Source organism: Oryzias latipes, chromosome 1, assembly GCF_002234675.1.
Source record: "Oryzias latipes chromosome 1, ASM223467v1".
In the NCBI taxonomy this organism is placed as follows: Eukaryota; Metazoa; Chordata; class Actinopteri; order Beloniformes; family Adrianichthyidae; genus Oryzias; species Oryzias latipes.
In genome coordinates this window covers 21,308,641-21,334,132 of record NC_019859.2, presented here as the reverse complement: position 1 = coordinate 21,334,132, position 25,492 = coordinate 21,308,641, and the positions used below count along the sequence as shown (strand labels likewise).

The 25,492-nt window shown below is 40.4% G+C and overlaps 3 protein-coding genes across 3 annotated transcripts in view; 1 reads left to right on the top strand and 2 right to left on the bottom strand.

Annotated features, from left to right (window-relative positions):
• Positions 1-4,875, bottom strand: part of slc5a10 (solute carrier family 5 member 10) — a 30,410-nt gene extending 25,535 nt beyond the window's left edge. The window contains exons 1-6 of the mRNA XM_020704320.2: positions 4,573-4,875; positions 4,430-4,501; positions 1,237-1,341; positions 659-718; positions 261-365; positions 37-142 (exon numbers count right to left, since the gene is read on the bottom strand). Coding sequence (XP_020559979.1) covers positions 37-142; positions 261-365; positions 659-718; positions 1,237-1,341; positions 4,430-4,501; positions 4,573-4,680 — 556 coding nt within the window. The 5' untranslated portion in view covers positions 4,681-4,875. The remainder of the gene's footprint in view (positions 1-36; positions 143-260; positions 366-658; positions 719-1,236; positions 1,342-4,429; positions 4,502-4,572) is intronic.
• Positions 4,876-7,769: 2,894 nt separating this feature from the next.
• chtf18 (chromosome transmission fidelity factor 18) lies at positions 7,770-20,913 on the top strand. The gene is made up of 22 exons (XM_023958286.1): positions 7,770-7,993; positions 9,036-9,125; positions 9,215-9,365; positions 9,530-9,722; positions 9,816-9,908; positions 10,838-10,890; positions 10,976-11,117; positions 11,217-11,441; positions 11,534-11,631; positions 11,721-11,844; positions 11,950-12,086; positions 12,155-12,248; positions 12,315-12,413; positions 12,541-12,671; positions 13,498-13,612; positions 15,315-15,539; positions 15,619-15,768; positions 16,007-16,137; positions 17,059-17,203; positions 17,279-17,374; positions 18,925-18,994; positions 20,685-20,913. Exons 1-22 carry the CDS (start codon positions 7,906-7,908, stop codon positions 20,804-20,806), a joined length of 2,772 nt encoding a protein of 923 aa, XP_023814054.1. The 5' UTR covers positions 7,770-7,905; the 3' UTR covers positions 20,807-20,913.
• LOC101165947 (guanine nucleotide-binding protein G(I)/G(S)/G(O) subunit gamma-13-like) lies at positions 20,845-25,172 on the bottom strand. Its single transcript, XM_023958292.1, has 3 exons — positions 24,955-25,172; positions 21,300-21,409; positions 20,845-21,214 (listed from the first exon to the last, which is right to left on the bottom strand). The coding sequence occupies exons 2-3, from the start codon at positions 21,395-21,397 to the stop codon at positions 21,109-21,111; spliced, it is 204 nt and encodes a 67-aa protein (XP_023814060.1). The 5' UTR covers positions 21,398-21,409; positions 24,955-25,172; the 3' UTR covers positions 20,845-21,108.
• Positions 25,173-25,492: the final 320 nt, after the last annotated feature.

Below are 25,492 nucleotides of genomic sequence, written 5' to 3'. Positions count from 1 at the left end.
ATGAAAAATGAAGGTTTTTGTTTTAGTGGTTCCTACCTGCAATTGTATAGAAAGCAGTGACCACCAGCATTAGGACAGTGGACAGGTAGAGGTTCCACCCCAGACACACCTGAACAAACAGCGCTCCAGAGTACAGGTCAGTCTGGTGGCGAAACAAAACGTCAACAGAACCTGCAGAGATTTAATCTGACAGCAGCACCATGAGCCGTTTTTTCTGGTTTCTCAGTAATTGAGTGTCAGGATGTGCGCCACTGATGTACCGATATCTTTGTGAAGACAGACAGCAGCAGAGAAAGGACAGCCAGGTAAGTCCGGATCCTCTCTCCTCCGAAACGGCGTCCCAGGTACTCTGGCATGGTCACAATCTGCATGCACACATTTGTGACACGTCATCTCAAGGAAACAACACTAAAAGCAGCGCATCATCCCTCATTATGAGTTTTATGAGTTCATTTTCCTTTGGATTTGGATGTAATTATGTGGAAGGAGAAAGTGCTTTGTGGTCTTCATTTGTTAGCACGTAGCTGTGAGTGCAGTGTAACACCCTGTTGGGGAATGTGCGAGGCGGGGAATCTTGAGTCTTTTGGCACCTAAATGTACCTGCAGAACCAGACTTAAGAGGACTCACACCCTTTGTGTGGTGTGTGTTTAAACAAACCCCTGAGGAGATGTAGACAGGAACAAAAATCCAAGCCAGAGCCAGCAACACGTATGTAGCCTGCAAGAAGAAGAGAAAAAGAGAAAAATGTTATTTTTCAGACGGATTTGTTCTATTAATGGGAAAAGTTAGCTTGTTTCTCCATTGCAAACACTTTTGCTCTGAAGTTACAATTAGATTGTCTAAAAACAAAGTGTTGCCTTCCTGCTAATTGTTGCATACTGGCTGCTGTGCCAATTGAAGGATGTTTGAGTCACCCTGCAACCTTCAACGGAAATTTATAAAAGCTTTTTGCAGATACAAATACAAAAGAGAGATTAGTTTTGTTGTACCATGTTTTTCTTTTGGCCAACATAAACGTCTAAATGGATTAAGGGTCAGACCTGCATCATTCTGGGTTATACTGTGTCCTATAGCTTCTAGGGATGCAATCATGCCCTTTCCTTATGACTTGTTTCAGTGGCAATACATAATGGTTTAGTTTTCAACAGAGAATTGTGGCATCCCTGCATTGCTACTGTCATTAGATGAATCTGAAAGCTTTTTTGCTGCTGAATGAATCTGTGTTATGCGCTCACATTCCATTCAAAACCAGCAACAGCGATGCCGCCTGCAGCTCCGGTCCCGGCCAGGCCGATGAACAGACCAGAGCCCTCTGAGCTGGCAAAGAGGGATGATCCAATCTGTGCACAGCAGAGATGAAAACGTATCAATGTTTATTCCAGGACCAGTGTGACACTGAAAACACTCTGACTTCATAGTCTCACTCTGATCATATTTTGATCTGTTGTAGAAGCGTTGCAGTGTTTTTTGCTGTTTTTAGCCAAAATCATGACACCAGCATCATTTTCTAGAACATAGTTTCTGCAGAATGGCAGTAGTTCAAATTCACCTCTGAGTTGTGGGTGAGACCATTGGCGTGACGCAACCCCACCCCCTTTCCCCTTTCCCCTGCCTGTCGCAGAGCAGAGCAAAGCAGGGAGCTTGTGTCCGCCCAGTGTATTTTCTGTCACAAATGTGCTCTTTTTTAAACGCCTTTTTTTTTATCTGCTCCTGATTAACAACGATTTGAATAAAGAAATAATCAGAGATGCAACTTTAAGCCTAATTTTCTTGAATTCTGTCCTCCATCATCAGAAAAGTGCAACAAAAACATGTTAAAAACACCAAAAACGTGATCTTCATCAGAGTGGATCTTCAAGGTCTAAGTCTGGTGTCAATGAGGACAAATGTGAGGACACAAACGTTTCTTCTGCGAGGGCCACTCTTGGGTAAGAGTGACAAGTTGGGAGCTGTGGTGATATGATTAGAAATTAAGTAAGACAAGCAGTGAGTCATGCGGTTTGGAAGGCACCTGCACTGTTTACAATTTCAAAAAACCGCACACAGTCACAGTGAAGACCCAGAACATCCTCGGAGTTACAGTTGATGGAAAAAAAAAACGTAAATGTGATGCACAAGTTCAACCTAACAGACATTAAGGTATTGGAAAGGAATCTGTCAAAAATAAAAAGGAATTGATGAATTGCCACATAAGAAAGCACCAAATTTCTACGATGTGTTGCACAACAAAGTAACCAACATGCTTGGTTCCTGCACAGATTCTTGTTGACCTGAAGGTGTGGCGCAGTTGTTAAAGTGAGCAAAACATTCCTAAAAAATACAGCAAATCTTATTGGCCCGGGCTGACATAATTGAGTCTTCGTTACAGTGGCGCCCCCAGGGCAGTAGCTGGGGGGGGGGCTCCCATTTAAAATGAACCATAGTAGTTTGAACAAGCTGCAAAGTGATCTTGAGTCTCAAGATGCACAGACAAAACTGAGTTTAAAAAGTCACACATTTATCATGGACAGAAAGTAAAGTAATACACCTGAAAAGGTTTAAAACCAACTGTAGGCAACATTAGTTTATCTTGGTGTAAACTCACTTGTGTTTTTACTTTCAAGCAAATGCTAAATTAAGGAAATTTTGGAGTAATTTGATGCATATTTGCATCCATAGTACAATGCAAATTTCATTGGAAATTTGCTCTCTTCTCACACCAGCCTCCAGTGGCCATTTCTGGAACTGCACCGTCTTACTCTGTGTTGGTTCCGATCTTTGGAACAGAACGTAGAAGCTCAGTCAACACATTTCCACATCGTGTTTTCACGCCATTTAGGAAACCATGTTATCTAAAAGCAGTGACATCCTGATTGATTACTGCTCCTGTAATGTTTAACTTTGAAAAAAAGCCTTGAATATTTCCTAGGATCAATTCTTAATTAGCACAAGTCAAGAAGAGAGTATGATTTACAAATTATCCTGATCTCATAAATAGTCCAACAATTTGTCATTGTTAGATCAGAAAACAGTTTATTATAAATCCACTGCTTGGTGTCCCAATTGTCCAATGTTGAAGTTAGCGCAAGAAGATTATGTATCTGAGATGTTCAGACTGAACAACATTTCGAACTTTGCTCCAGGAGGGATTTTTTATTTGAAGATTTAAGGAGTTATATTTAACAAAATCTAAAGATTATTCTGGATTAAGGCCTGGAATAATAAATAGAGCCATTAAAGGCTGCTATTATTTCAGTCTTAGTTTTTAGAATTAAATTATATTTTTAGAACTATTTAGCATAATGATCCCAGATTATCTACCTTCTATGTTCTCCTCCTATGATGCAGAGGTTTGTGAGGAAGTCAGAATTTAGTATGAGTTTTCTAATTTGTCCATGTTGTTTTATTCCACTGAAATAGAATTAAAACCTTGCCAGAAACTGTGTTGTTTTGAAAAAAAAAAAGACCAGAAGCATGAGAGTAACAGCAGAAAGAGCCGTCTTAACAGTGGTCTCTGCATTTATGAGCCAATCACATCGGCTGTTTACAATGACGCAGAAATGACCCCGACTCCCCCATTGGTATAGTTTTCATTCAAAATTGAACATGAAAGAGTTTTTCAAATAAACATAACAAGAGTTATGACACATTATTGTGATACCCCCCTGGAATAAATCCTTGGAACATTGTATATAGTTTAGTAGAGCTTTGCCTAATTTTTTAAACTAATTTTTTCATTGCTTTAACCTTGTCTTTGGTTTTGATTTGGATTTATCCGTTTTATTTAGTCACAACGCGCTTGATCTTTGTTACAACAAATAAAAAGTGTTTTGTCTAAAAAAGTGCGATTTTCGCAGTAAAAAATGACAAAAACTATTACTCGGAATTGAGTTTTTTGGACAGTTTCAGATTCATTGTGTAGTATGATGAAAAATATCTGTACTACAAAAGATGGATATCAAGCATCGCCACAAAGAAACAGTTTAAAAAAAATTCTTGGAGCATACCATAGAGTAGGAAAAAACATTCAAACAAGGCCTTAAACTATTGAGGGCTACACAATATTAAAATAACAATAAACAGGAAATATTGCAATAAATAAAACAAATAAGACTACCATTCAACAAATTCTTACTTGAAGGGGAATAGAAGAGCTTCATGCGTAAATTCACTACACCTGTTCACTAACGTAAAAACACAACTGATTGGGTTTGGTTGTTTTAAGAGAGGAAAGTCCGGCCTCTGTGATCAGTTGTGTTTGGAATTTTCCGACACACTCAGCACTTTTTAACACCAATTCCAGGAAAGGCTGTCTTTATTTCTAATAGAAAACTACCAACTTTAAACAATTTCATATTTGCACAAACTTCATATTTGCACATAGATGTAAAAACTTAAAAAGAAAGAACTTTTTAGAGTTCTTAGACTGGACCAAAGAACTTGACTTACCGGCCACCAGGCCATGTCTCGCCCAGCCAAGAAATACCCACTCAGAGTGTTCCTGCTCACCCTGCATGAAGACTGACAGAGAAAACTGTCATTCAGAATAATGAAAAACCCAGATTAACACCAAACAAACCTCTGCTTCTCACCCAGATGCCCACTGCGAGGTTCAGGAGAAAGTATGTGGCTATGACGATAATGTCTGAGAAGCTGAAGGACTGTGTCAGGGCGTAGAAGTTGATGGTGGAATTAGACATCTTCTTCTCTGATCACCTCCTAAATCTTACCGCAGAGCCTCCTAAAAGTCACAACTCCACAATCTGTTCTGACTAACGCAATCCTCCCCTCACTGGACCACAAGCAGGATGTTTTGTTGCTGTCCTGCTTGAGGCAGAGTGCTGCATGCAGAGAGGTGAATGGGGCAGTTCCGTGTTTGAACTGATGATTAAACACATCACCTTAATGTGGCACCAGCAACGCTGACACACGCTCCCTTCTCCAGGGGATTAATGGAGTGTGCGGTATGAGTGAGCGCTGGAATACAACAGATGCTCCTATGGGCCAGAGTCCACACTCACTCACTCACTCACATACACACACAGGATGATGGTCAATCATTTGTGATGACAACTATATTGTCATTAGTGTCTGAATACAAAAAAAAGCCTTTGTTAAAGCTGCTAACAGGGACCTGAAAAAGTTAGAACTGCTCAGAGTTATAATCCCATTTCAGTACCATAGGTTTCCTCATCACCTAAACTCCAGGAGCAACGACATGATTTGGAAAATGTGGATAATCATGAATCTTTGTTTTGTGAATTGCAGAAAAAAAAACCAAATTCATCGTTTGTGGCCACAGGTTAGCATTTTATTGGCATTTTGTGGGCATACATTTGCATTGTATTAGCAAAATGTTGTCAGTTTCAGTATACCACAAGTATACTTAGTCCATAGTAAAAGTGAGGCAGTGTACTTGTTTATTTTGATATACTATCTGTTTATTGTAAACTTAAAATGTTCCACTTTAGTCAGACCTATTCAGTTAGTTCCCACACTACAGTTTATTGTACTATAGTATATTTGCTATACTTACACATAAACTGAAATACATTTTGAGCGTATTACATTTTGCTAAGGGTTTCGTGCACACAAAATGCCAATTTGAGCCCGAAAAATGCAAAGTTGTGTCTAAAAAATGCTTTGCTATGTGAAAAAACTGCTAATTATTGTACACCAAATAAAATTATGTATACAAAAATGCTAAGAAATTGCTTATTTGCGGTGCTGAAACAAATGTCTGGTAACAAATTGCTAATTTGCTCCCACAAAAGGCTAATAAAAAGCTAATTTGTTTGGACAAAATGTTGATCGTGGTGGTAAATGGCGTATACTTATATAGCGCCTTTCTTCCTACAAGGACAAAGCGCTTTACAGTCACAGACCCATTCACCCAGTCACACACAAAGGTGCACAAAATCCTAATCATTATGCACAGAATACTCATTTGTGGTGGGAAAATCCAGTTTTTTATGCACAAAATTCAACTTTTTAAGCACATACTGCTTATTTTTTTACACAAATTATTAATTTGTGGGCAAATGAGCAATTTGTGCCCACATAATGCTAATTAAATGCTCATTTGTGGCCATACAATACAAATTTGTCCCCATAAAAAGCTAGTTTGAGAAAATACTTTTTTTCTTTTTATGTCATGTCCAAGGCTCCATTGTTAGTTTGTAAATAATTGTGTCCTTAAAGACATGTGCTAGGTCCAGGTCTAAACATGTTGTGTGGATTTTAATTTGTAAGCCTTACAAGGTATTAAATCAAGCTGATAAAGTGTGGCGTGAAATTCTGTGACATCATCAAACAGTGTATTGGATAACTCAAGATAAATTATTTTCTACTACAAATTGAAGATAGATGTGTTTCAGCTCTAAAAGTGATATTCTTTTAGGCCTTCATTACTGCTGTAGTTCCCTGTTCTGGATAAACGTGGTGTTATTGGTTATTCTAAGGCTTCCCTGACCCCTGAACACATCTGTGAAGTTTCCTCTCACATGAAAACATGCGAGGACTGGGAGACCAAAGCGTGGACACTAAAAGAGTTTGATTAAATGTTCTTTTGGGCTCCTGGATGTGAAATTAACTTGGTGTCAGACACAAATTGCAGGTCTGTGTTTGTCTACAATAAGGAGCAGATGGCAGGGATGGGAACACTTTGACGTCACACTCATCATCATTAATCTCTCTGATGTATGTGTGCATACGAAGGCACACAAATAAATGTAAAGGTTGCCAGTCCGCCTCACAGAATGTTGTGAGAAATGCTACAGTAAAGTTGTTTATGAAGCTTTAAGATTCCAATTTCAATGACATTTATCAGCTGGGAAGCTAATTTTGCTTTGTTTTATAATTTCATAAAACAATTTCCAAAGCAAAATATGATTGCTGTGTCAACTTTAAGCAAAGAATACTTTTCTGTCTATGAAAATATAAAAAAATATAAATAGTAAAGATTACTAATGTATCTTATATTTTAAACTTATCTTCAAAAGCATACTTTTTAAAATAAAAACATTTTCCACATTTGATGTCAGTTATTGTCAGAGGGGATATTGTGGTGAAAAGTCCACAAAAGAGCATAATCTGTCAAGAAGTAGATTTGTTTTTTCAAATCTACTTCCATTAAGCAATTATAATAATTACTAGAACTATTATTGTTGTGGTATTTTTCTGTAAACACATTCACCAGTGATAATAAAAGTGGTGCCAATAAGTCACAAACAAGACATTCCATTATCTAAAAGCTTTTATGCCTCTAATTATATCTTTATTAAACACTTAAAAATGACAACATGTACTTTGATAATACTTTAGAGATTTTTAACAATATCGGCCTACCTAACTTTTAGCCAGATTATAAATAGCAAAACCAATGCAGATATATATATATATATATATATATATATATATATATATATATATATATATATATATATATATATATATATATATATATATATATATATATATATATATATATATATGTATGTATATATAAGAAAAATCACAAAGTGAATACTCATAAACAATTGGTTAGAAAAACAACTAAGTAGATTACCCCACAGCGCCCCCCTCTGGATATTTTTTTAGAAACTACATCAACACTCCAAAAACAGTTTATAGTAGTAAGAAGTCAGATATATTTATAAACATACCAAAAATCATAGTTGTATGAATTGTAGAGCTATATTAGGTTAGATTATTTTTTAGTCTATTATTTTCTTTAATAGACAACAGCCAATCAGAGCACCAAAAACTCGCTTAACCCGGAAGTGAAATGTGACAACAAAAAATTGCCGGGAATCTTTACTTAGAGAGCTGCAACGATAAGAACTGAGGAGGAAAATAAGTTAACTACTCTACAATTTAATTCAGAATTTATTTAAAAGTAATTAGCAAACCTTTTAAGCGCCAAAATGGACGAATATGACGAACTGTTCGAGATGGAAGAGCACTTTAATGAGCAGTACGCCGACGAGTTGGAGGTGTTGGCTGAGATGGACGGTGAGTGAGAAACAAACTATATAGAGAGGGGGCAACTGGTCAATGTTTTCATTCAGACAATGAGGATCCTCGTGTAAATCCATCTTGGTAAATACATGAAGTAATTTTACATTTGAATGTGTCTTAGTTTCTTAAGTGTGTTTGGGTCTGATGATGACTGTTAATATAACATTTCATCATCAGTTCACACAGCAGGTGTAATGTTTGACAGGAAAAGAAACAGGCATTACGTCTAAAGCAGGGCTCTGCAGGCTCTAAGTCACATGCGGCTTTTATTCCTCCATTCTGGCTCTTTGGCTTTGAAGAAAGGTGCAAACAATTTGAATAAACATGAGGTTTATAGTTTTGGTTCATCTGTTTAGAGTTAATTAAGTTTTGTCGTTTATGTTAGACGCTTAACATGGCAGATAACTCAGCAGAAATGATGGTAAAAGGTTGGAATTAATGTAAGAGGGGTTCAGTACAAGACAAACATTCTGATTTCAGTTACATGTATAAAAAAGAACATTGCAATGTTATGTTTATATTCAATAGTAGAAAGAGAAACAGAATAAAAATGCACCAAAGTCAGAATTACAGAAAATACCACTTTGACTTTATTTTCTTGCTTTTTTTTTTGTATTTGAAATGGGGTGTATTTTATTTTGAAAAGAACTTGGATTTGCTGCTGTCAATAGTAAAAGGTTATAATTGTTAATAATAACTAAATAAATAAAAGCTTAATACGGTGTAAATAATGTGTCTAAGCATCATTTTTGTAAATAAATGGATTCAAAGCCACAAAAACATCAACATTTTCTGTTCATTTTTTTTCTAAGCATAAAAGTGAGACTTTGCCGCACTTGGTAGGTTTTTGTGAATAAGAAACTGGCCCAAATGGCTCTCTCAGATGACCTCTGCTCTAAACAGATGATTGTTTTGAAGTAGATTTATTCTGGTCAATGGTCTGTTTTTATTTTGCTTAAATCTCTAAAAAATGAGAGGGTTGACTTATTTGTTCTCTAAAGTGATGGCGTCCATCGTGTCTAATTTAATCTCCTAGAAGAATCTGCCAATGCGGCGAAGCGTCTCAAACAGGATGCTGCTGGTGAGATCGCAGACATCGAGCACCTGCTTGATGATAGGCCCATCAGTAAGTTCACTGTGTTTGATTCTTGCTGTCTTTAGGTTTTATTTGACTTTTTTTTTAATTTTTAACAAACATTGCTCCATCTTGTTCAGCTCCTAAAGCAAAGCGGCAGAAGCAGGACGCCGGGGTGGTTAAGCGGCTTTTCGACGCATCGCAGAATCTAGAGGTGAAAGGCACGTCGCAGGTTGATGACATCACTCCACCGTCTTCTCCTGAGCACTATGAACCCAGCCAGCCCTCCAGGTAGGAGAGCTCTTCTATTCTGTTTAGAACAATCACTATTATGAATCAGGACAAGTTTGTTTGGAGGATAAAATGGCCATAGAGGTTCATATCTGAGCAAACAAGAGCAATAAAAGAAGGAAATTCCTTTCAGATGATGTTTTTAAAATGCGTGTTGGTTCTAGGGCTACCTCCTCTGCACTGGACATCAGCGGCTTTGCAGAGATCCCAGAGACACCGAGACGGCCTGCCTCGATGGCGCAGGCCTCCCTGCGAGCGCTGAGGCGACCTCCTTTGGAAGGGGATTACATCAGCGTAACGGATTCATCGGGGACCCGAGTCTACCTCAGAAAGAAGGAGGACACAGGAGCTCAGCAGGTGAACGTCACTCTACCCCCAAAGGGTTTCTTCTACATCTTTTTTGTACCGCATACGGACTTATGCAGAACTTCCACTGTGATGTCCTCACAGGCAGTGGACTCTAGACTGATCACAAACTCCTCCGGCGGACTGGGACTGCTGGCGGTTCCGATTGCAGCACTGAGAGAACAAGAGGCAGAGAGGGTGAGACTCCTTCAGCCGCAAACCCGCAAACAAAAATGAAAATGAGATAAACAAAATGACAAACTGTTGTTCTTATTTAAGGGAAGTTGTTTTGCCATAAACTAAAAGTGTGGTTGTTGTCTTTGAATTATGCATTTAGACCTTTAGTGAGGTCGTTCTTCATCCCTTCTCTATGAAAACACCGTATGAATTTTAAACTAAGGTTCAGGGATGTGTATGCAACAACATAGTTAAAACACGCTCAGCCTATGACACGTTTCCTGTAAAGGCTAGCGGCGCCTTGGCCTCACTCCTGTACGTAGCGTTCTGACTTTCATCAGCTCAACACGTAAACTAAACATAACAGACACAGGAGGCCACATAGTTTCTGCAGAGCAGCAGGAGTGAATTAGCGTAGTCCTGTTGGCCTACAGCCCCTCACATCCCATACTAACATTACCGCTGCAACAAAAATGTGTATTCAAAACGGCACGCTCAACGTATTTGACCTGAGTCACAGACTGGAGGTCTGGTCTGCCTCTGCTGCTTACAGCGCACAGCAGGCTGCTCTGAGCATTCTGAAGGCCTCGGGCAGATTTCATATGAACCTGACGACACAAGAGAGCTGTGCTATGATTGGATAATAATTCCATCAATAAACGTATCGCCAGGATCAAACATTAAAGACATGTTCCCCAACATGGTAAAGAAAACAAAAATGTGTTTAAAAAAAATTCATTTTTTTGTGCTCAGTTGTAGATATGACAGACCTTCAAGTTTTGAGGGATTAATCATCATTTCATTTGTTTAAAAATCCTTATAAAGATTTAAAAATCCCTTATGTGCTCTAAACTGAGGTGCTAGATGACCTAAAATATATATTTGTAGTTAAAAAAAAACATTTTTTAATGCACTAACTTTTAGTATTTTCTGTCCTTGAAATGATGCAGCGCCACCTGCAGGTAGTTGAGGAATCCCAGCGTCTCACCGAGCTGCTTAACAGGTACTTAAGGTTCATGTGCGCCGACGCAAAGAGACCCCACTCCCGTGCGGTTCTGTTGTGTGTAACTCTTGATTGTGGCCCACAGAACTGTGACTGATGCGTTCACTGAGTCTGAAAGCGCAGAAAACGACGAGAATGAGGATCCTGAGAACGGGGAGGGAAAAGCATCCCGGCTCTGGGTGGACAGGTTTTCTCCAGGCCACTACACGGAGCTGCTGAGTGACGATGTAATGAAAGAGTATTCCTCCTGCTCAACCTTTACTGATGTGAACAAAGCTTCCCCTGTTGTCCTTGAAGACGCGTTGAGCTTCACCGTTTTGTTGCAGTTTACCAACCGCTGCCTGCTGAAGTGGCTGAAGCTTTGGGACACTGTTGTGTTCGGACGGGAGAGGAAGACCCGAACCGCTCGCTCGGACAGACAGACGGCCAATCAGAACTCATTCAAGCCCAATCAAGGCAACCAGACTCAAAACCGCTTCAAGAGTAAGATTGAGATGACCGAGGAGATTCTGGACGCTGAACTGGATCAGTACAGACGGCCCAAATTTAAGGTCAACACGGCGAGGCGTTCTGGTCGTTTTGTTTGGATGATTCATTTGTTGTCCTCTCTTTAAGTGTTTTTTTTATTTTTTTCCGTCTCCAGGTGGCCTTGTTGTCTGGTCCTCCGGGTTTAGGGAAGACCACCCTGGCTCATGTCATTGCAAAGCATGCTGGGTACAATGTGGTGGAAATCAATGCCAGGTTGAACCATTTAGATTAAAACCAGCAAGAATATTTAGTAGAAACTTCCAGATTGTCGTAACCGCAGAGGTTGTGTTTGTCTTCCACAGTGACGATCGAAGCGCGGAGGTTTTCCAGAAACGCATCGACACCGCAACGCAGATGAAGTCCGTTTTAGGTGCCAACGAGAGACCAAACTGCCTCATTATTGATGAGATCGATGGAGCGCCCGCGGTGCGTTCAGGGCAATTCTAGAAATCAGGAAAGACCCACTGGACAGCTTTAGCTGAGTGTCTAAAAAGAGCTTTTGGCTGTGTGTGTGTGTGTGGCGCTCTGTAGGCTGCCATCAACATCCTCTTGGCGCTTCTGAGCAGGAAAGATGGACACGGCGCAGAGACGGCCACTGATGCTATGAAGAAGAAAAAGAAGAGGGAACAGATTCTGCTGCGCCCGATCATCTGCATCTGCAACGACCTGTAAGAAGACGCCGCCACCTTTCGCAGAGTCTGAACATTCCTGTTAAATAACGATGGATGTCTTTCAGTTACACTCCAGCTCTGAGGCCGCTCCGACAGCAGGCCTTTCTCCTGACGTTCCCCCAAACCCAGCCGTCCCGCCTCGCACAGAGACTGTCAGAGGTCAGGACTCGCACGCGGACTCGCGGCCGTGTATTTTCCTTGTGTTTTAAAACTTCTGTGTTGCAGATTTCCAGCCGGCAGGGCCTGAAAGCAGACACAGGAGCTCTGTTGTGTCTGTGCGAGAAGACTGACAACGACATCCGCTCCTGCATCAACACCCTTCAGGTGTGTGTGTGTGTGTGTGTGTGTGTGTGTGTGTGTGGGTGTGTGTGTGTGTGTGTGCGTGGTGGTGAGGGCACAGTGAGAAACAAGCGCGGTGATAACATCGGGGTATTTGTTCTTGGCTGTGCAGTTTCTTTACGGCCGAGGCCTCAAGCAGCTGGACTCCAAAACCATCCAGAGCGTCTCTGTGGGGCAGAAGGACCAGAACAAAGGCCTGTTCCATCTGTGGCAGGAGATCTTCCAGCTGCCACGAACCAAACGGTACACACTTTGTCGCTTTGGCTCAAATTGTTTCTTAAAACAGAGCATCACCCCGTGTTTCAAATTATCCTCATGTCTGAGTCACCTTCACTCAGAACTACAGGCAAGCAGAACCTTTACGAGGCTGTTTTATTCCAAAATATGAAAGGGTCTTTTAAAAGTTCTCAAAATGTTTAGAGAAACTAAGTTAGTCTCAGATTATGGTTAAATGTTCAACATAAAAATTGTGAAATGATGATGTTGAAGAAGCTAAAAGCTGAAGGTCGAACCTCATTAAGAAAAGCAGAAGAAAGACTCTTCAAAAGTACCTTCCCAAAATCATTTAGTCACTTTTAGCAAAACATTGCCCTCTTAAACTGTCTGCACAGTTTATCTTTAGCGTGTTTATGTCAGCTTAGTGTGTAACCCTTGTGCTATCCTAGGCACTTTAACATTGGGAGTTGGGTCATCTAGACCCACTAGACAGTGCTCTGAACCTTTTTTCTTCAATGATTTGTGATCTTCACTGGTGTCCATGGATTACATGAAATCTTTCCACCTTTATCCACCTTTGTCATGGTAGGGAGAACACGTCAATGGAAGGGTGGGGTCATCTAAGATAGTACAAGGCTTAAGGGAGTTAAGGACAGAAATGATCACAGAGGATCAAATCTGTCCAGCTGCTTGGCTCACATTGCTCTGTATTTCACAAGTTACACACATACAAGCAGTGAGGGCAAATCCTTTTAGGAACAAAAACAATCACACACCAACTAAAGCCTTCTTACAGTTAGATTTCAAACTTTTGAACTCTTGCTGTTTTTTTAAAATTCTTTTTTGTTTTAAGGAAACGTATTGGTGAGGCCTTTGAGGAGGTACCTGGTTCAGGAAGCGGTGCTCAAAGGTTTCAGCACATTCTTCATCTAGCTTCATCCAGCGGAGAGTATGAGAAAGTGTCGCAGGTAAAGAACCCATTTTTTTGACTATGTTGTGATTTACCTTTTCACTTTTAGCAGATGCTTTTCTCCAGATCTGATTACATTTCCTTTTTTCTTTGAAACACCTGAGGGCGGTGTGAGATCAGGGGTTTTGCTAAAGGTCCGTGTCGCCTGGGATTTGAACCACTGAATTACCAATTTGCAGAATTTAGTGTCAATCTATCCAGTTAATAATATTTTTAACAGATTCTTAAAGACAATGTTTTTTTACGGAAGCCCAAAATGGCCTAGCCTGCTTTTTTTTGCCCGTTTTCTCCCGATAACAACATCTGCTGTCTCGTTATCGCCACAAAAACAATTTTTTTCTTACAATAAAAGACCAAGTCCAGAGTGACACGCAGTCCTTTCAGCTCACTCCTCTCATGCATCGTTCTGTAACCGTGTAAACGGCCTGATCGCCTCATCTGGTCACTGATTAAATCGAAAACAACTGCAATGAACTGCAGTCGCCTGCGCAGCTGCAGCCGCGCCAACCTTCTCCTCAAATGACTGATTTGAATGTTGTTTATGATCGACAACATCAGCACAATCTCCACCTGAAGGCAGACCACAGTGAAATTGATCAATTATAAATGGTTTTCTGGTGTTTGACTTTTTCTCTGACAAACTGCTTAGTTCTGGAAATAACACAGTATTGTAGCGGACTGAGTTGAGTCGGGTGGCTGTTTATTGGCTGAATAAGGGAAATACAGGGAGGGGGCTGGTGCATGAGACGGAATTGAGGCGTTTGAGGAGTGTAGCTCCACTAATAAATCAAAAATGGGCTAAAAAAACAACTGTTGTTGGGAGTGTTTCTGCTGTTGATAGTTGTTGGTGTGAGCTGTACGGCGTTGGTTCCCGCCTGGAATGACCACAAAATAAAAGACTTAAACAGATTACATCGCCATATCTCAGTGCGGGAAAGGGAGAGAGGTGCGCTACAGTATATTCTTCATTATTTTGTCATCAGGACTAAGCAAAATTATCGTGATTTAAAAAAAAAAAAACTGCGCGATTCCGAGGTTTTTAGTTTTTGCAATGGAAACTAATAAAGTTTGAAGACTTTAGCAATGTGCAGAAATTACAAATATTGTAAAACCACAAAGTTTTTACAGCTAAAGATATTGGAATAACCAATTTAAAAACTAACAGAACAATCCAGAAGAGATGTTTCGTTTAGAAAAGAAAATCTGTGAAATAGAATGCTGGAGGATTACAACAAACATGCAGACCTTCAAAATAAAATACAAGGAATTTGAGATCACAAAGTTATTTAAAGTCAGCAGAGTCCACATGGAGCTTGAATGAGATTGACTTTCATTATATCTAATAATATATTATTCATTTCACATATTTGTTGAAATTATTATTATTTATTTGCTTTTGTTTTGTTCTGTGGGATGATGAGAACTGTTTAAATTAAATTAATAATGATGTATAAATAAATGCCCCCGTTGTAACAAGTACAACTTCAAGAAGCTGGGATTGAATAAACAAAATACACTCCTTGTTTAGTTTAGTTTAGTTTTTGTTATTGAATAGGAAGTTACCGTGTTTGAAAATGTCTTCTTTTCCTTTAGCAGCTGTGTGTGCATAATGTTACATTTTGCTTTTGATCATTGTGGACCTTCTAAAGTCCCATCCATCCACCACAAACGCCACTTTTAACTGGATGCTGTTCCTTCAGGGCCTTTATGAAAACTTTTTGTCCATGCGGGTGAGGGACCCCAACCTCCAGAGCGTCTGCGAGGCTCTGGACTGGCTGCTGTTCTCAGACCGGTTAAACCAAGAGATTCTGCGCGGCCAGAATTTCTCTCTGATGAAGTACCTGCCCTTCCTCTCCGTCACCTTCCACTTCCTGTTCGCCCACACGACTGTTCCCCGCATCAGCTATCCACACGGCCACCACGAGGTAGGAAACTCCCTCCACGTGCAGATCCTCAGATCCTCACACAGAAAAGGTGCAAACGTCGCTGTTTGGTTGTGTCCAGGCGTCCTCTCGACTCCTCAGCAGCAGAAACGCCCTGTCCACCATGCTGGTGGACATCCCAGCAGCCATCAGGACCAGGATCAGCCAGCTCACCCTGACCCTCGATGTCCTCACCCTGCTCCTCGACATCATCTGTCCGAAGCTTCGGCCTGTATGTAAATCGCACCTTTACGGTCCTGATCTGACCTTTGAGTCGGTCATTTCCATCCTGTTGGCTCCAAAATTATTGTTTTGCACATTTACCACAGCAAGTTGATGCAGTGTTGAGGACAAAAATCAACTCATTTTGGTCAAAATAAATGCAGATTTTAGTGAAAGTAAACAGACACGGCATAAAGTCCAAACTAATGCAGTTCGATCCTTTTTTTTTTGCACATCTTTTCCTGCAGGTGAATCCACAGCTGTTCAGCAGCAGAGAAAAGGAGCAGATGCGCGAGCTGATCAGCACCATGCTGGCCTACAACCTCTCCTACAGGCAGGACCGCACACCCGAGGGCCAGTACACCTACATGCTGGAGCCGTGAGTGCACACACAGATGTGGAGCAGATGTGTGTGTGTTTTTGAGGGGTGTTGAAGGTTGCTGCTGCTGTCCCGCTGCTTTCCTACACAGAGGCTTAGAGCATAATCCCCTCCGCACCTGGCTGATTCAGGCTTGTCTGTCGCGGCGCTGAAAGCGTGTTGGCAAACAAAGCAGCACTAGTGGGGCGCAGATGGATGGATTACAGAAGCATAATTAGGAGGAAAGACGGATTGTTTTTAAAGCAAAAGATCTTGGAAAAAACGAAAGTGTGGTCAAGGAACGGCGTGGGAGACCTCAGACATGGTGGACGGAGAAGAGGCGGGCGGCCACGATGGCTCCTTCCTGCAGGCTCGCTGTGACAAAGTGCTGGTCACCAACGACTGGTGCCTGCCGCTGGTGCTGGCTCTGCTGCTGCTGCTGCTCATCTACACCTTCCTGTACCTGCCTTCTCTAGAACACAGGAACACCACCCACAGATAAGGAGGAGACCCTCAGGATCACGGAGCTGGACCCCACCGCTCTGCCCCTGGACGGGATCGCTCAGATCCTGATCGAGGTCTAAATTTTAGAGGAATTCTGGGAGACTTGGAGGGATGACAAAGCTCATGATGTTTTCTCAGTGCTGGATGCTGACCACATTTTCTATAACATAACTTTTTTTTAAAGTAAAATGAGATGAAAATAGTTTGTAAAAATCACCTTGACAGTTAGAAATGAATAGAAACAGCCTTTAATGCCAGGTTGATGCATCTATTACCGTTTAATGTGTGTTTTCTTACACTTAAGGCTTTTAAAGGGTCGTTTGAGTGAAACGCTTCTCATTTGGGTTTTTTCCTCCCAATCATGTTGGAACTTCTAAGCAGATTAAGGTTTTAGACTGAAAGTAAACTGGCGTTCAGATTATTTCTTTGCGCTCGCAGACGAGTGGAGGAGGTGGCGAGGTTTCCGGGTCTGCCGCCGCGCCGCCAGCTGACCTACCAGGCCAAACAGACAATCAGCAGGGAGATGGAGCTGGAGAAGATGAGGAGAGCCGAGCAGCTGATACTGCAGCGCAACCCGGCTGGGGTGAGGCGCCGAACGAACAGATGGCGTTGTTTTTCCTGAGCTGTTGTTCCTTAACCTGAGTGCGCCCGTTCGCAGAAGAAAGAAGAAAAGAAGAGTGCTGCTCCCGCCGCCATCAGGAACCACCAGCAGAGGTTGGAGAACATCGTCAAACAGACAACGGTGGAGAGCAGGGTGAGCCGCGTTCTCTCCTGCCCTCAGGTTTTCCAGAGGTTTCTTTTTTCCTCTTTTATTGATTACGTTTTAGGTTTAAAAGTCATTTAAATGGCACTCATCGCAATTCTGCTCTCTTATTGTACGTTCAAGTGAAGATTTTATCTGCTACATACTGAAAAACTCCTCAAGATTGGCACAAACCTATTACCAGATGAAAATATATTGTGCACATGTAGTGACAACCCCCCCAGAAAAAAAATGATGACATCACAGCGGGCGAAACCATTCATCAAAAGAGACTGAAATTTCTAAGAAGAAAAAAAATCAAAAAGCACCAAGGAATCCAGCTTAAGTCTACAACCACAACTAAAGTTTTATTGACCTTTGACCCCAGGAAGAAGCCACAGTCTTGAATTTTCCAAAAAATAATGCCCTTTTGTACTTTTTACAAATGTAAAATCATTTTAACTATCACCTGGAGCATAATTGGGAAGTGACTCAGAAAAATGTTTTGGTTTTACAATTTGTAGGTTTTAAAAGTGTCCGCGTGCTGAGCTTGCAGAGGAGGCGTTACCTGTTGTTTGCATATTTTTACAGGAATATTTTATCGTTAACAAAAAGTGTTACCAAAGAAATCCAAAAATGTACTTTTCCAGAGTCTTCTGAAAATTACATAGACCTGTTCGTTACCCCCAGGCGACCAAAGCATATAATGGTTGCTATGGAGATGAAACAACAGAAAACCTGCCATTTTGAAAAAGATATATATTTGAATGAATTTATCCCATGACCAGGTTTGCAGTGGCAGAAGGGGCAAAAGGGGGCAAAAGGGGCTTGTTGCAGCCACTCACCTATTGAGGATGGGTTAAAAAGGCGGCTCGCGGCTTTAATTTAGTCTTTTATTTAGTTACTTTATCGTTTAAGATGGAGTCACTACAGCAGACATGTGGCCTAGATCAGCGATGAACACATTTATGTTAATTTTTCCTCAAAGATCAATTCCTGGTGTGGGAAAAAAAAAACATTTGTGTTTTGATCCAGTAATAAGATTTACTTTGTATTTTCTTTCTTAAATTTAATGAAAAATTCATCAGTAAATGTCCAAGTGACCCATAAAAAACCCAGAGAAATTAAAACCAAGTTTTACTTGAAGAATAAAACTCGATAACCAGCTGATGTCAAATTTCTAAGAACAAAAACAAAATGCATCACAACAATAAAATAATAATAGAAAAAGAAATTAAAATGGAAAAATCTAACTTAAGACAGATGGGAAAATCTTAAAAGCAGCAGCTAAAACTGTAGCTCCCCTCCCTCCTCTTCCTCATCAGATGTGTGTTATCCTGTACATGCAACCAGAAATAATCTCTCTGGGGGGGAATCTGAGCCCCCCTGGTGCTCTGCAGGTTTGTAATTGCTCAGGAAAAGAGGTCGGAGCCTCTAAGGGGCAGAAATGAAGTTAATGGGAAGCCGCTGGGTCACCATCCTGGATGGTTAAAGTAGGCTAATAAGAGCTTCACTGACTTCCTGACTAACGCCGTCCCTCTGTGCCTGTTTGCTTCCTGCAGCCCGAGGTGGATTTTTTTGGCCGCGCTGTCGCCCCCAAACCTCAGAGACCTCAGCCTTCATCAGACACAGGTGATGTAGAGCCGCATCAGAATGAAGGTTCTTAACCACGGCTGAGGTGAAAATGACTCTTCACATGTCATGATTATGTTACATGTTACATTAATCTGGTGTTCTGCTGGCAGCGAGCACACACTGCTGAAGAACTGCTGCTGGTACCACCACACCCTTATTCAACTGTCCTAATTGGACCCTAAGAAGCTCTAACGTTAGGGGAATGTTGTTCTGGACCTTTCAGCATATCCCAGGTGGTTTGGCAGAGATTTTTACACCAGATCTCCTTCCTGACACAATCCTGGATTTTATTTTATAAAATCCAGGATTGTGTCAGGGCTGGAGTCCAGTACAGCCCAGTCCTCATTTAGCTTTTTAAATGAAGATGCCAAAGCATCATTTCCAAACGTATTTCTTCCATTTTCTTTTTCTACTTCCATTGTTTTCCTGGTGTTTATTCTCACATTCTGGTGTCAAATCATTTTCAACAAAACATGTTTTTTAGGAAATCTTTGCTGTTGTTCACTAAAGGCTAATTGGGGAGATTCCAAACAAGAAGTAAAGTTACAGGCTTTTACTTTTCCTTCTTCGTTTTTATTTCACCTAATCTGTTTTTTTTGCCCTACAGTTTCCAAACATCAAACTATTTGTGCCATAAAACACACTCCACCTCATTTTGCTTCTGGTTCCAAACAATTTCTGTCAATCAAGTGGAGAATTATTGTTTTTGAACACGGCAGATTAACAACCACATCACGGGATTAGGATTCAAAAACAACCCTAATTAAAAAAAAAAAGGTCATAATGTTTAGAGTGAACAGTGTTATAGATTTTTACACTTTTTGTGACTCAGTGCTGCAGTTTGACGTCTGGTTCACACAATCTGAGTGTAGAATGGAAAGATTGATCTAAAAAGAATTGTCACGTAAAAAAGTGACAATTAAAAATGTTTTTAAACCTAAAAGAATCCTAAAATAAACGTTTTGATAAATGAAACACAAAAATCTAAAAGGACAAAACAAAGAAATGCTTACTTTGCAGTCTAAATGACAAATTAACTGGAGTTTATTATTTATATAAACTCCTCATGACTTTTAGATTTAGATATTAAATTGTTCTTTTATCATTTAAATACATTTATTATAAATGTGAGTTTTTTTGTCTTGTTTTTAGCAGGTTTCTCTTTGCATTTTTAAGGACAAGTTAACACCACTCATCTTTACAAAGTGACTTGTTTTATTACTTCACTATAAAAATCTACCAAAATAGGCTCATTTGATTTAAAGGCAAATAAAACTGTAACACATCTGTGTTTATTACACATTTTTTACCTAAATTTGTTGTTGTAGCTCTGCCAGTGCAAAAAAAAAAGGAGCTGAACTAAACTGAAACTTGAGTAAAATCATTTAGTGAATCAGAAACCGGAACGGGGCAAAAAGGTGAATTTTTAATAAACTACCGCCGCTCTGCAGAAACTATGTCCTAGAAAACAACTGTTGTTTTTTTTATTTTGACTAAAAACTACATCGTTATTAAGAGACCACTGAGAAAGCCTTAAAAATAGATTAGAAGATGATCAAAGTGGGGCTTTAACAACCAGATCGGTTCAAAAAGTTAATCATTTTTTCCTGAATGTAATGTGTAGAAGCTGTAAACCATCAGCGTTTTCTTCAGGTGAGTGTAAAGGAGGCGTGTCCTCTCCCTGCAGGTGAGGGGTGTGCAGTCCTCTCCATGGGAACTGCTGTGGGCAACAGCGACGTGTGGTTCCGCTTCAACGAGGGCATGTCCAACGCCGTCAGGAGGAACGTCTACATCAGAGAACTACTGTGACCCCGCCCCCCGTTCGTTCAAATCCATCCACAACTCCCTTGTTAGTTTAAAACAGTCTTTATTTGGGTTGAGAGTGTAAAGAGCCAATAAAAGGGTGTCGACAAACATTTCTCAAAGCTCTAGAAAGCTACTCGGTGCTAAACACGCACTCGCGCTCACACGCACACACTTTGGGAACAGCATTCGGGGTAAATAAATAAAAAGAGTTATAGCCGTGATGTGTGAGAGTTAGTGCAGCGAGGCTGTGTGAGAGTGCATGGTAGTCCTGGTGGCGTGCATCTGTGACCGGCCGTGCGTGATCATCAAAGGATCACGCATTTGCCCTTCTCCACCCAGGGGTTGGCGCGCATCAGTTCAGGATTCAGGAAGGGATCTTCGCAGACGCAACCCTCGATCCACTTCACCAGCCTGCAGAAACACCCACTCACAATGTCAGGGGGGGGCGGGGGGTGTGAAAACGCACAGCCTGTGTGTCTAGAGCGCAGACACTCACTCTGTGACGGTGATGGAGGATTTCTCTCTGTTGATGGCCAGCTGATACTGAAGGCTTTCAACTTCCCTCTTCATCTGTGGGACGTCCAACTCTTCCATGGTGCTGCTCCTCTGCAAACACACAAGAACAAATGACTCCATGAAAGCAGAGTCTCTCTTATAGCTTGAAAACATGGAAACAAAGTATATATATTTCTCATGGAAGCGTGTTGGATTCAATAAAAACAACTGTTTTCGGTTCATAGTTTTTTAGTGCTTTTCGTGCTAATATTTTTAAGAACTACAAAAGGAAAGAACAACAAACAGGTTGCACTCAAACCTCATCTGTTCATGACAACTGTAAGATGAGCTGCTGTTAAAAAATGAAAAGTCATAATGTGTCACAGACATGATTTGTGTGTTTTTGTTCTTCCTACATTAACCACAAACATTAAAAAGCAAAACAAAAACTACAAAAATTAAATCTTAGCACAAAAAATAGCCTGAAATACAAAAGATTTGGTACGAAGAACAGAAAAAATATTTGCACGAAAATCACAAAAAAGCCACAGAAACAAAAAAATCAGCTCAAAAATAGCCTGAAAAACACAAAACATTTAGCACGAAATACATGGAAAAAAATTGGCACAAAAAAGGTAACAAAAAATTAGCACAGAAAAAGCAAAAAAACGCCAAATTTTGCACAAAATATACGACAAAAATGAGCGCACATATAAGAAAGGCACACAAAAAAATCAGCACAAAAACGCAACAGGTGTAGCACAAAGCACACAAAAAATGTTTTGCAGGAAAACCAAAAGCAAGCCACAAAAACAAAACATTAGCACAAAAAATAGCCTGAAAAACACAAAAATTTTGCATAGAATAAAATTCGCACTAAAACCAGCACACACAAAAAAAGCCACAAAAACAAAAAAATTGAATAAAAGCAGTTTTAAAATTTTATTCTATGGAATACAATATGCTATGATAATTTGAGATTTTACAATTTACAACTTTAAAGTATATTTACCATTATAAAACTAAATATTGAAAGTGACTAACACATTGTCATTTTTGACCGAAATAAGAGAAACAATCTCAGTTTTCAGGTCCCAGCAAACGACATCTGGAGCATCTGCTTCAAAGTTCAGCCCACTGTATTTTCATGGGAGAGTTTTCTAGAGATTATATTTTGTAGGGAGGGGTTATTTAGTGTGCTCCTTTCCCCTCAAACCCATAATCCTTTGCCCATTTCCATCAGCTGTGTTTTGGGCGTGGGGTCATCATACGTTACACATTCACTTTTTTTTCCTGCAGCATTTTCTGCCACCGTTAGGTTTAGAAATGCTCAGAAAACTGCCCCACCAGTGAACATAATGAAGTTCTAAAGTATTAGAATAACAAAATGCAAGTTTGATGAGGATTAGTCAGTTGACGCTTGAATATATTTCCTGCTACGGAAAGAAAAAAAATCCCTCATGTTTTTGCTTTCAAGTAAAGTAAGGTACTTCTGGAGCCAAAGTACTTTGGTGTGCATTTGCATTAATAGGAGCTAAAGGGCTAAAAGCAGACACAAGGATTTACAGTTTGATGAACACAATTTGTACTATTCACATCTAACAGATGTTTGTCAGGTTTTTTAAACTACCTGCTCAGAACCTAAAAGAATTTGTTTTTTTGTTTGTTTTTTTCATTATGAGATTTTAAATAATCTCATAGGAGGACGTTTGACGGTGAGATGCACTGTTTTATCAACCAAATCTGTTCAATTTAGGATGGATCTTTTAGTGTTTTGTGAGTGTAACAATTCGATTTGTATCATAGTTTGCATTTGCTGATCCAATTCATAGTTGATATTGGTTCATTTTGAATGTTATGATTCACTGACCTAAGATTAATCCAGAACATCTTTAGCCAAAAATTCAACCAGTAGTGAATACACAGAGATAAATACCTGGTACTGAACAGTGACGTTTCCTGATTCCTTGTATGTCTTGCAAGATATTCAAGTGTAAATCAAATATGTGTGCAAACAAGTAAACAAGAATTTAGGTAAATCCATTCCCATTTTAGTTTCTTAAGGTTCATCCCACACCAAAATAATCCAAAGGGAACTTTATTAGAACATTCTAGGACACTGTATGGTCACATGTCTTTGGTAAATTCAATGTCTGTCCACACATTGAACTGGAATGACGGACAGATCATTTTTTGCTGCATCATGTTTGTTGTCTGCTGTGATGGTACTTGCCTCTTTGGATCAAATTTCATGAGATCTGCTCCACATGCAAGAAACATCCATCTTTAGAAATAATTAGGGGGGTAGGATAAAAACTATTTGGCGATACATCGCGATACTTCATTTGGCTTTACTTGTAAGTGCTGTAAGGACGATATTTATTTAACCATTGTGCTATCCTAAGCACTTTAACATTGGGAGTTGGGTCATCTAGACCCACTAGACAGTGATCTGAACCTTTTTTCTTCAATGATTTGTGATCTTCACTGGTGTCCATGGATTACATGAAATCTTTCCACCTTTATCCACCTTTGTCATGGTAGAGAGAACACGTCAATGGAAGGGTGGGGTCATTTAAGATAGCACAAGGGTTAAGTGGAAAACAAGAGTCAGACGCTGAAGGACGCTCATAGTAATTAACCCTTGTGCTATCTTAGATGACCCCACCCTTACATTGACTTGTTTTTCCTACCATGACAAAGGTGGATAAAGGTGGAAAGATTTCATGGAATCCATGGACACCAGTGAAGATCACAAATCACTGAAGAAAAAAGGTTCAGCGCACTGTCTAGTGGGTCTAGATGACCCAACTCCCAATGTTAAAGTGCCTAGGATAGCACAAGGGTTACACCCCTGACCGCTGGTTGGCAGCGTTTAGCACCTCTAAGGGTTAATGGCAAACGAAGTGTACATTATTGTTGGTTAAGGAACGTTCATTCTATTTTTTTTCCTTTTACAGAAAAATATTTTATTGTGCTTATCAACAATGTTGACTGGTCCCTTTAAAAATATCTATATTTTAAGTTACCAGAATAAAGCACTATAGATTTGCTTGGGTAAAATCAACGTGTATATAAGATACAGTTGCAATGCTCAACATTGTGAACAAACACAAACAAATTCATTACATAAAATGAATTTGACCATTTTATTACATTGAAAGGCGTATTAATAATCAGGTACAGTTTTCTCTAAGATATACTCTTGAAAAATAGACAAAAACAAAATCTGTTCCGGTACAATATGGTGATATGTATCTATCGTGGGACGTGTGTCAGGATTCGTATCGCATCGCCAGACTCTTGCCGATACACACCCCTAGAAATAATGATGCACAACCAAGTTGTCCTCCATTATCCATGGCTGTTTAGCATTGTTTACCTACGCTGTAAGAGGACACATTCACTACCACCACCCCTCCTCCTCCTCTCATCTCTTCATCCCTCTAATGGATCTAAGTAGGTCGGCTGCCGCTGCCTGTCTGAACTCCAGCATCCATCCCCTCCCCGCTGGTCCATGACAGGCCCTTCCTTCATCCTGGGGCAGGAGCATCCCTCTTTCCGGTCTCCATCCCCCGATCCTCCGCTCCGAAAAGGCGAGACGGTGTGTTCCCAAAAACAGAGAGAAGGAAAAGAGTAGAGTGGCTCTTACTTACCGTCGGGCCTGTCGTACAGGAGCGCTGTCGGGTTCCGTGCGACGCTGGGAGGATGCAGAGCGGGCTCTGACGGAGTCCGGAACCGAGCGGCGGGGGAGTAGGAGGCTGTGAGCGGAGCGGAGGAGCGGGGGCACTCCCATGCGCTCCGCTGTGCTAGCGACTGGAGGAGGGATGCGCAGGAGGAGGAGGAGGAGGAGCACCCGCCGCCTACTTTGACAGTCAAAGAGGGCTGGAGCACAGAGCGCTTCAGCACGCAAATGAAAGAGGCGAGCTGCGGCAGGAAATCACGCAAATGAGGGCGTGATCCACGAGGAAACTGACACGCGAGGTCTTCTGGATTCAAGCGCGAGGCAACGACCAAATGATACTTGAGATACAGGAGCATTAAAACGTATTTATAAATATTTACTTTGTATAACAGTAAAAAAAACTGCAACCATTTTTTAAAAAACAAAATTCCACTCTTAAAACACTTTGTCCTCCATAATTCTGAGCTTATTCACGATGGGATGTTTTTAGGTTACTTTTAGGTTATAGT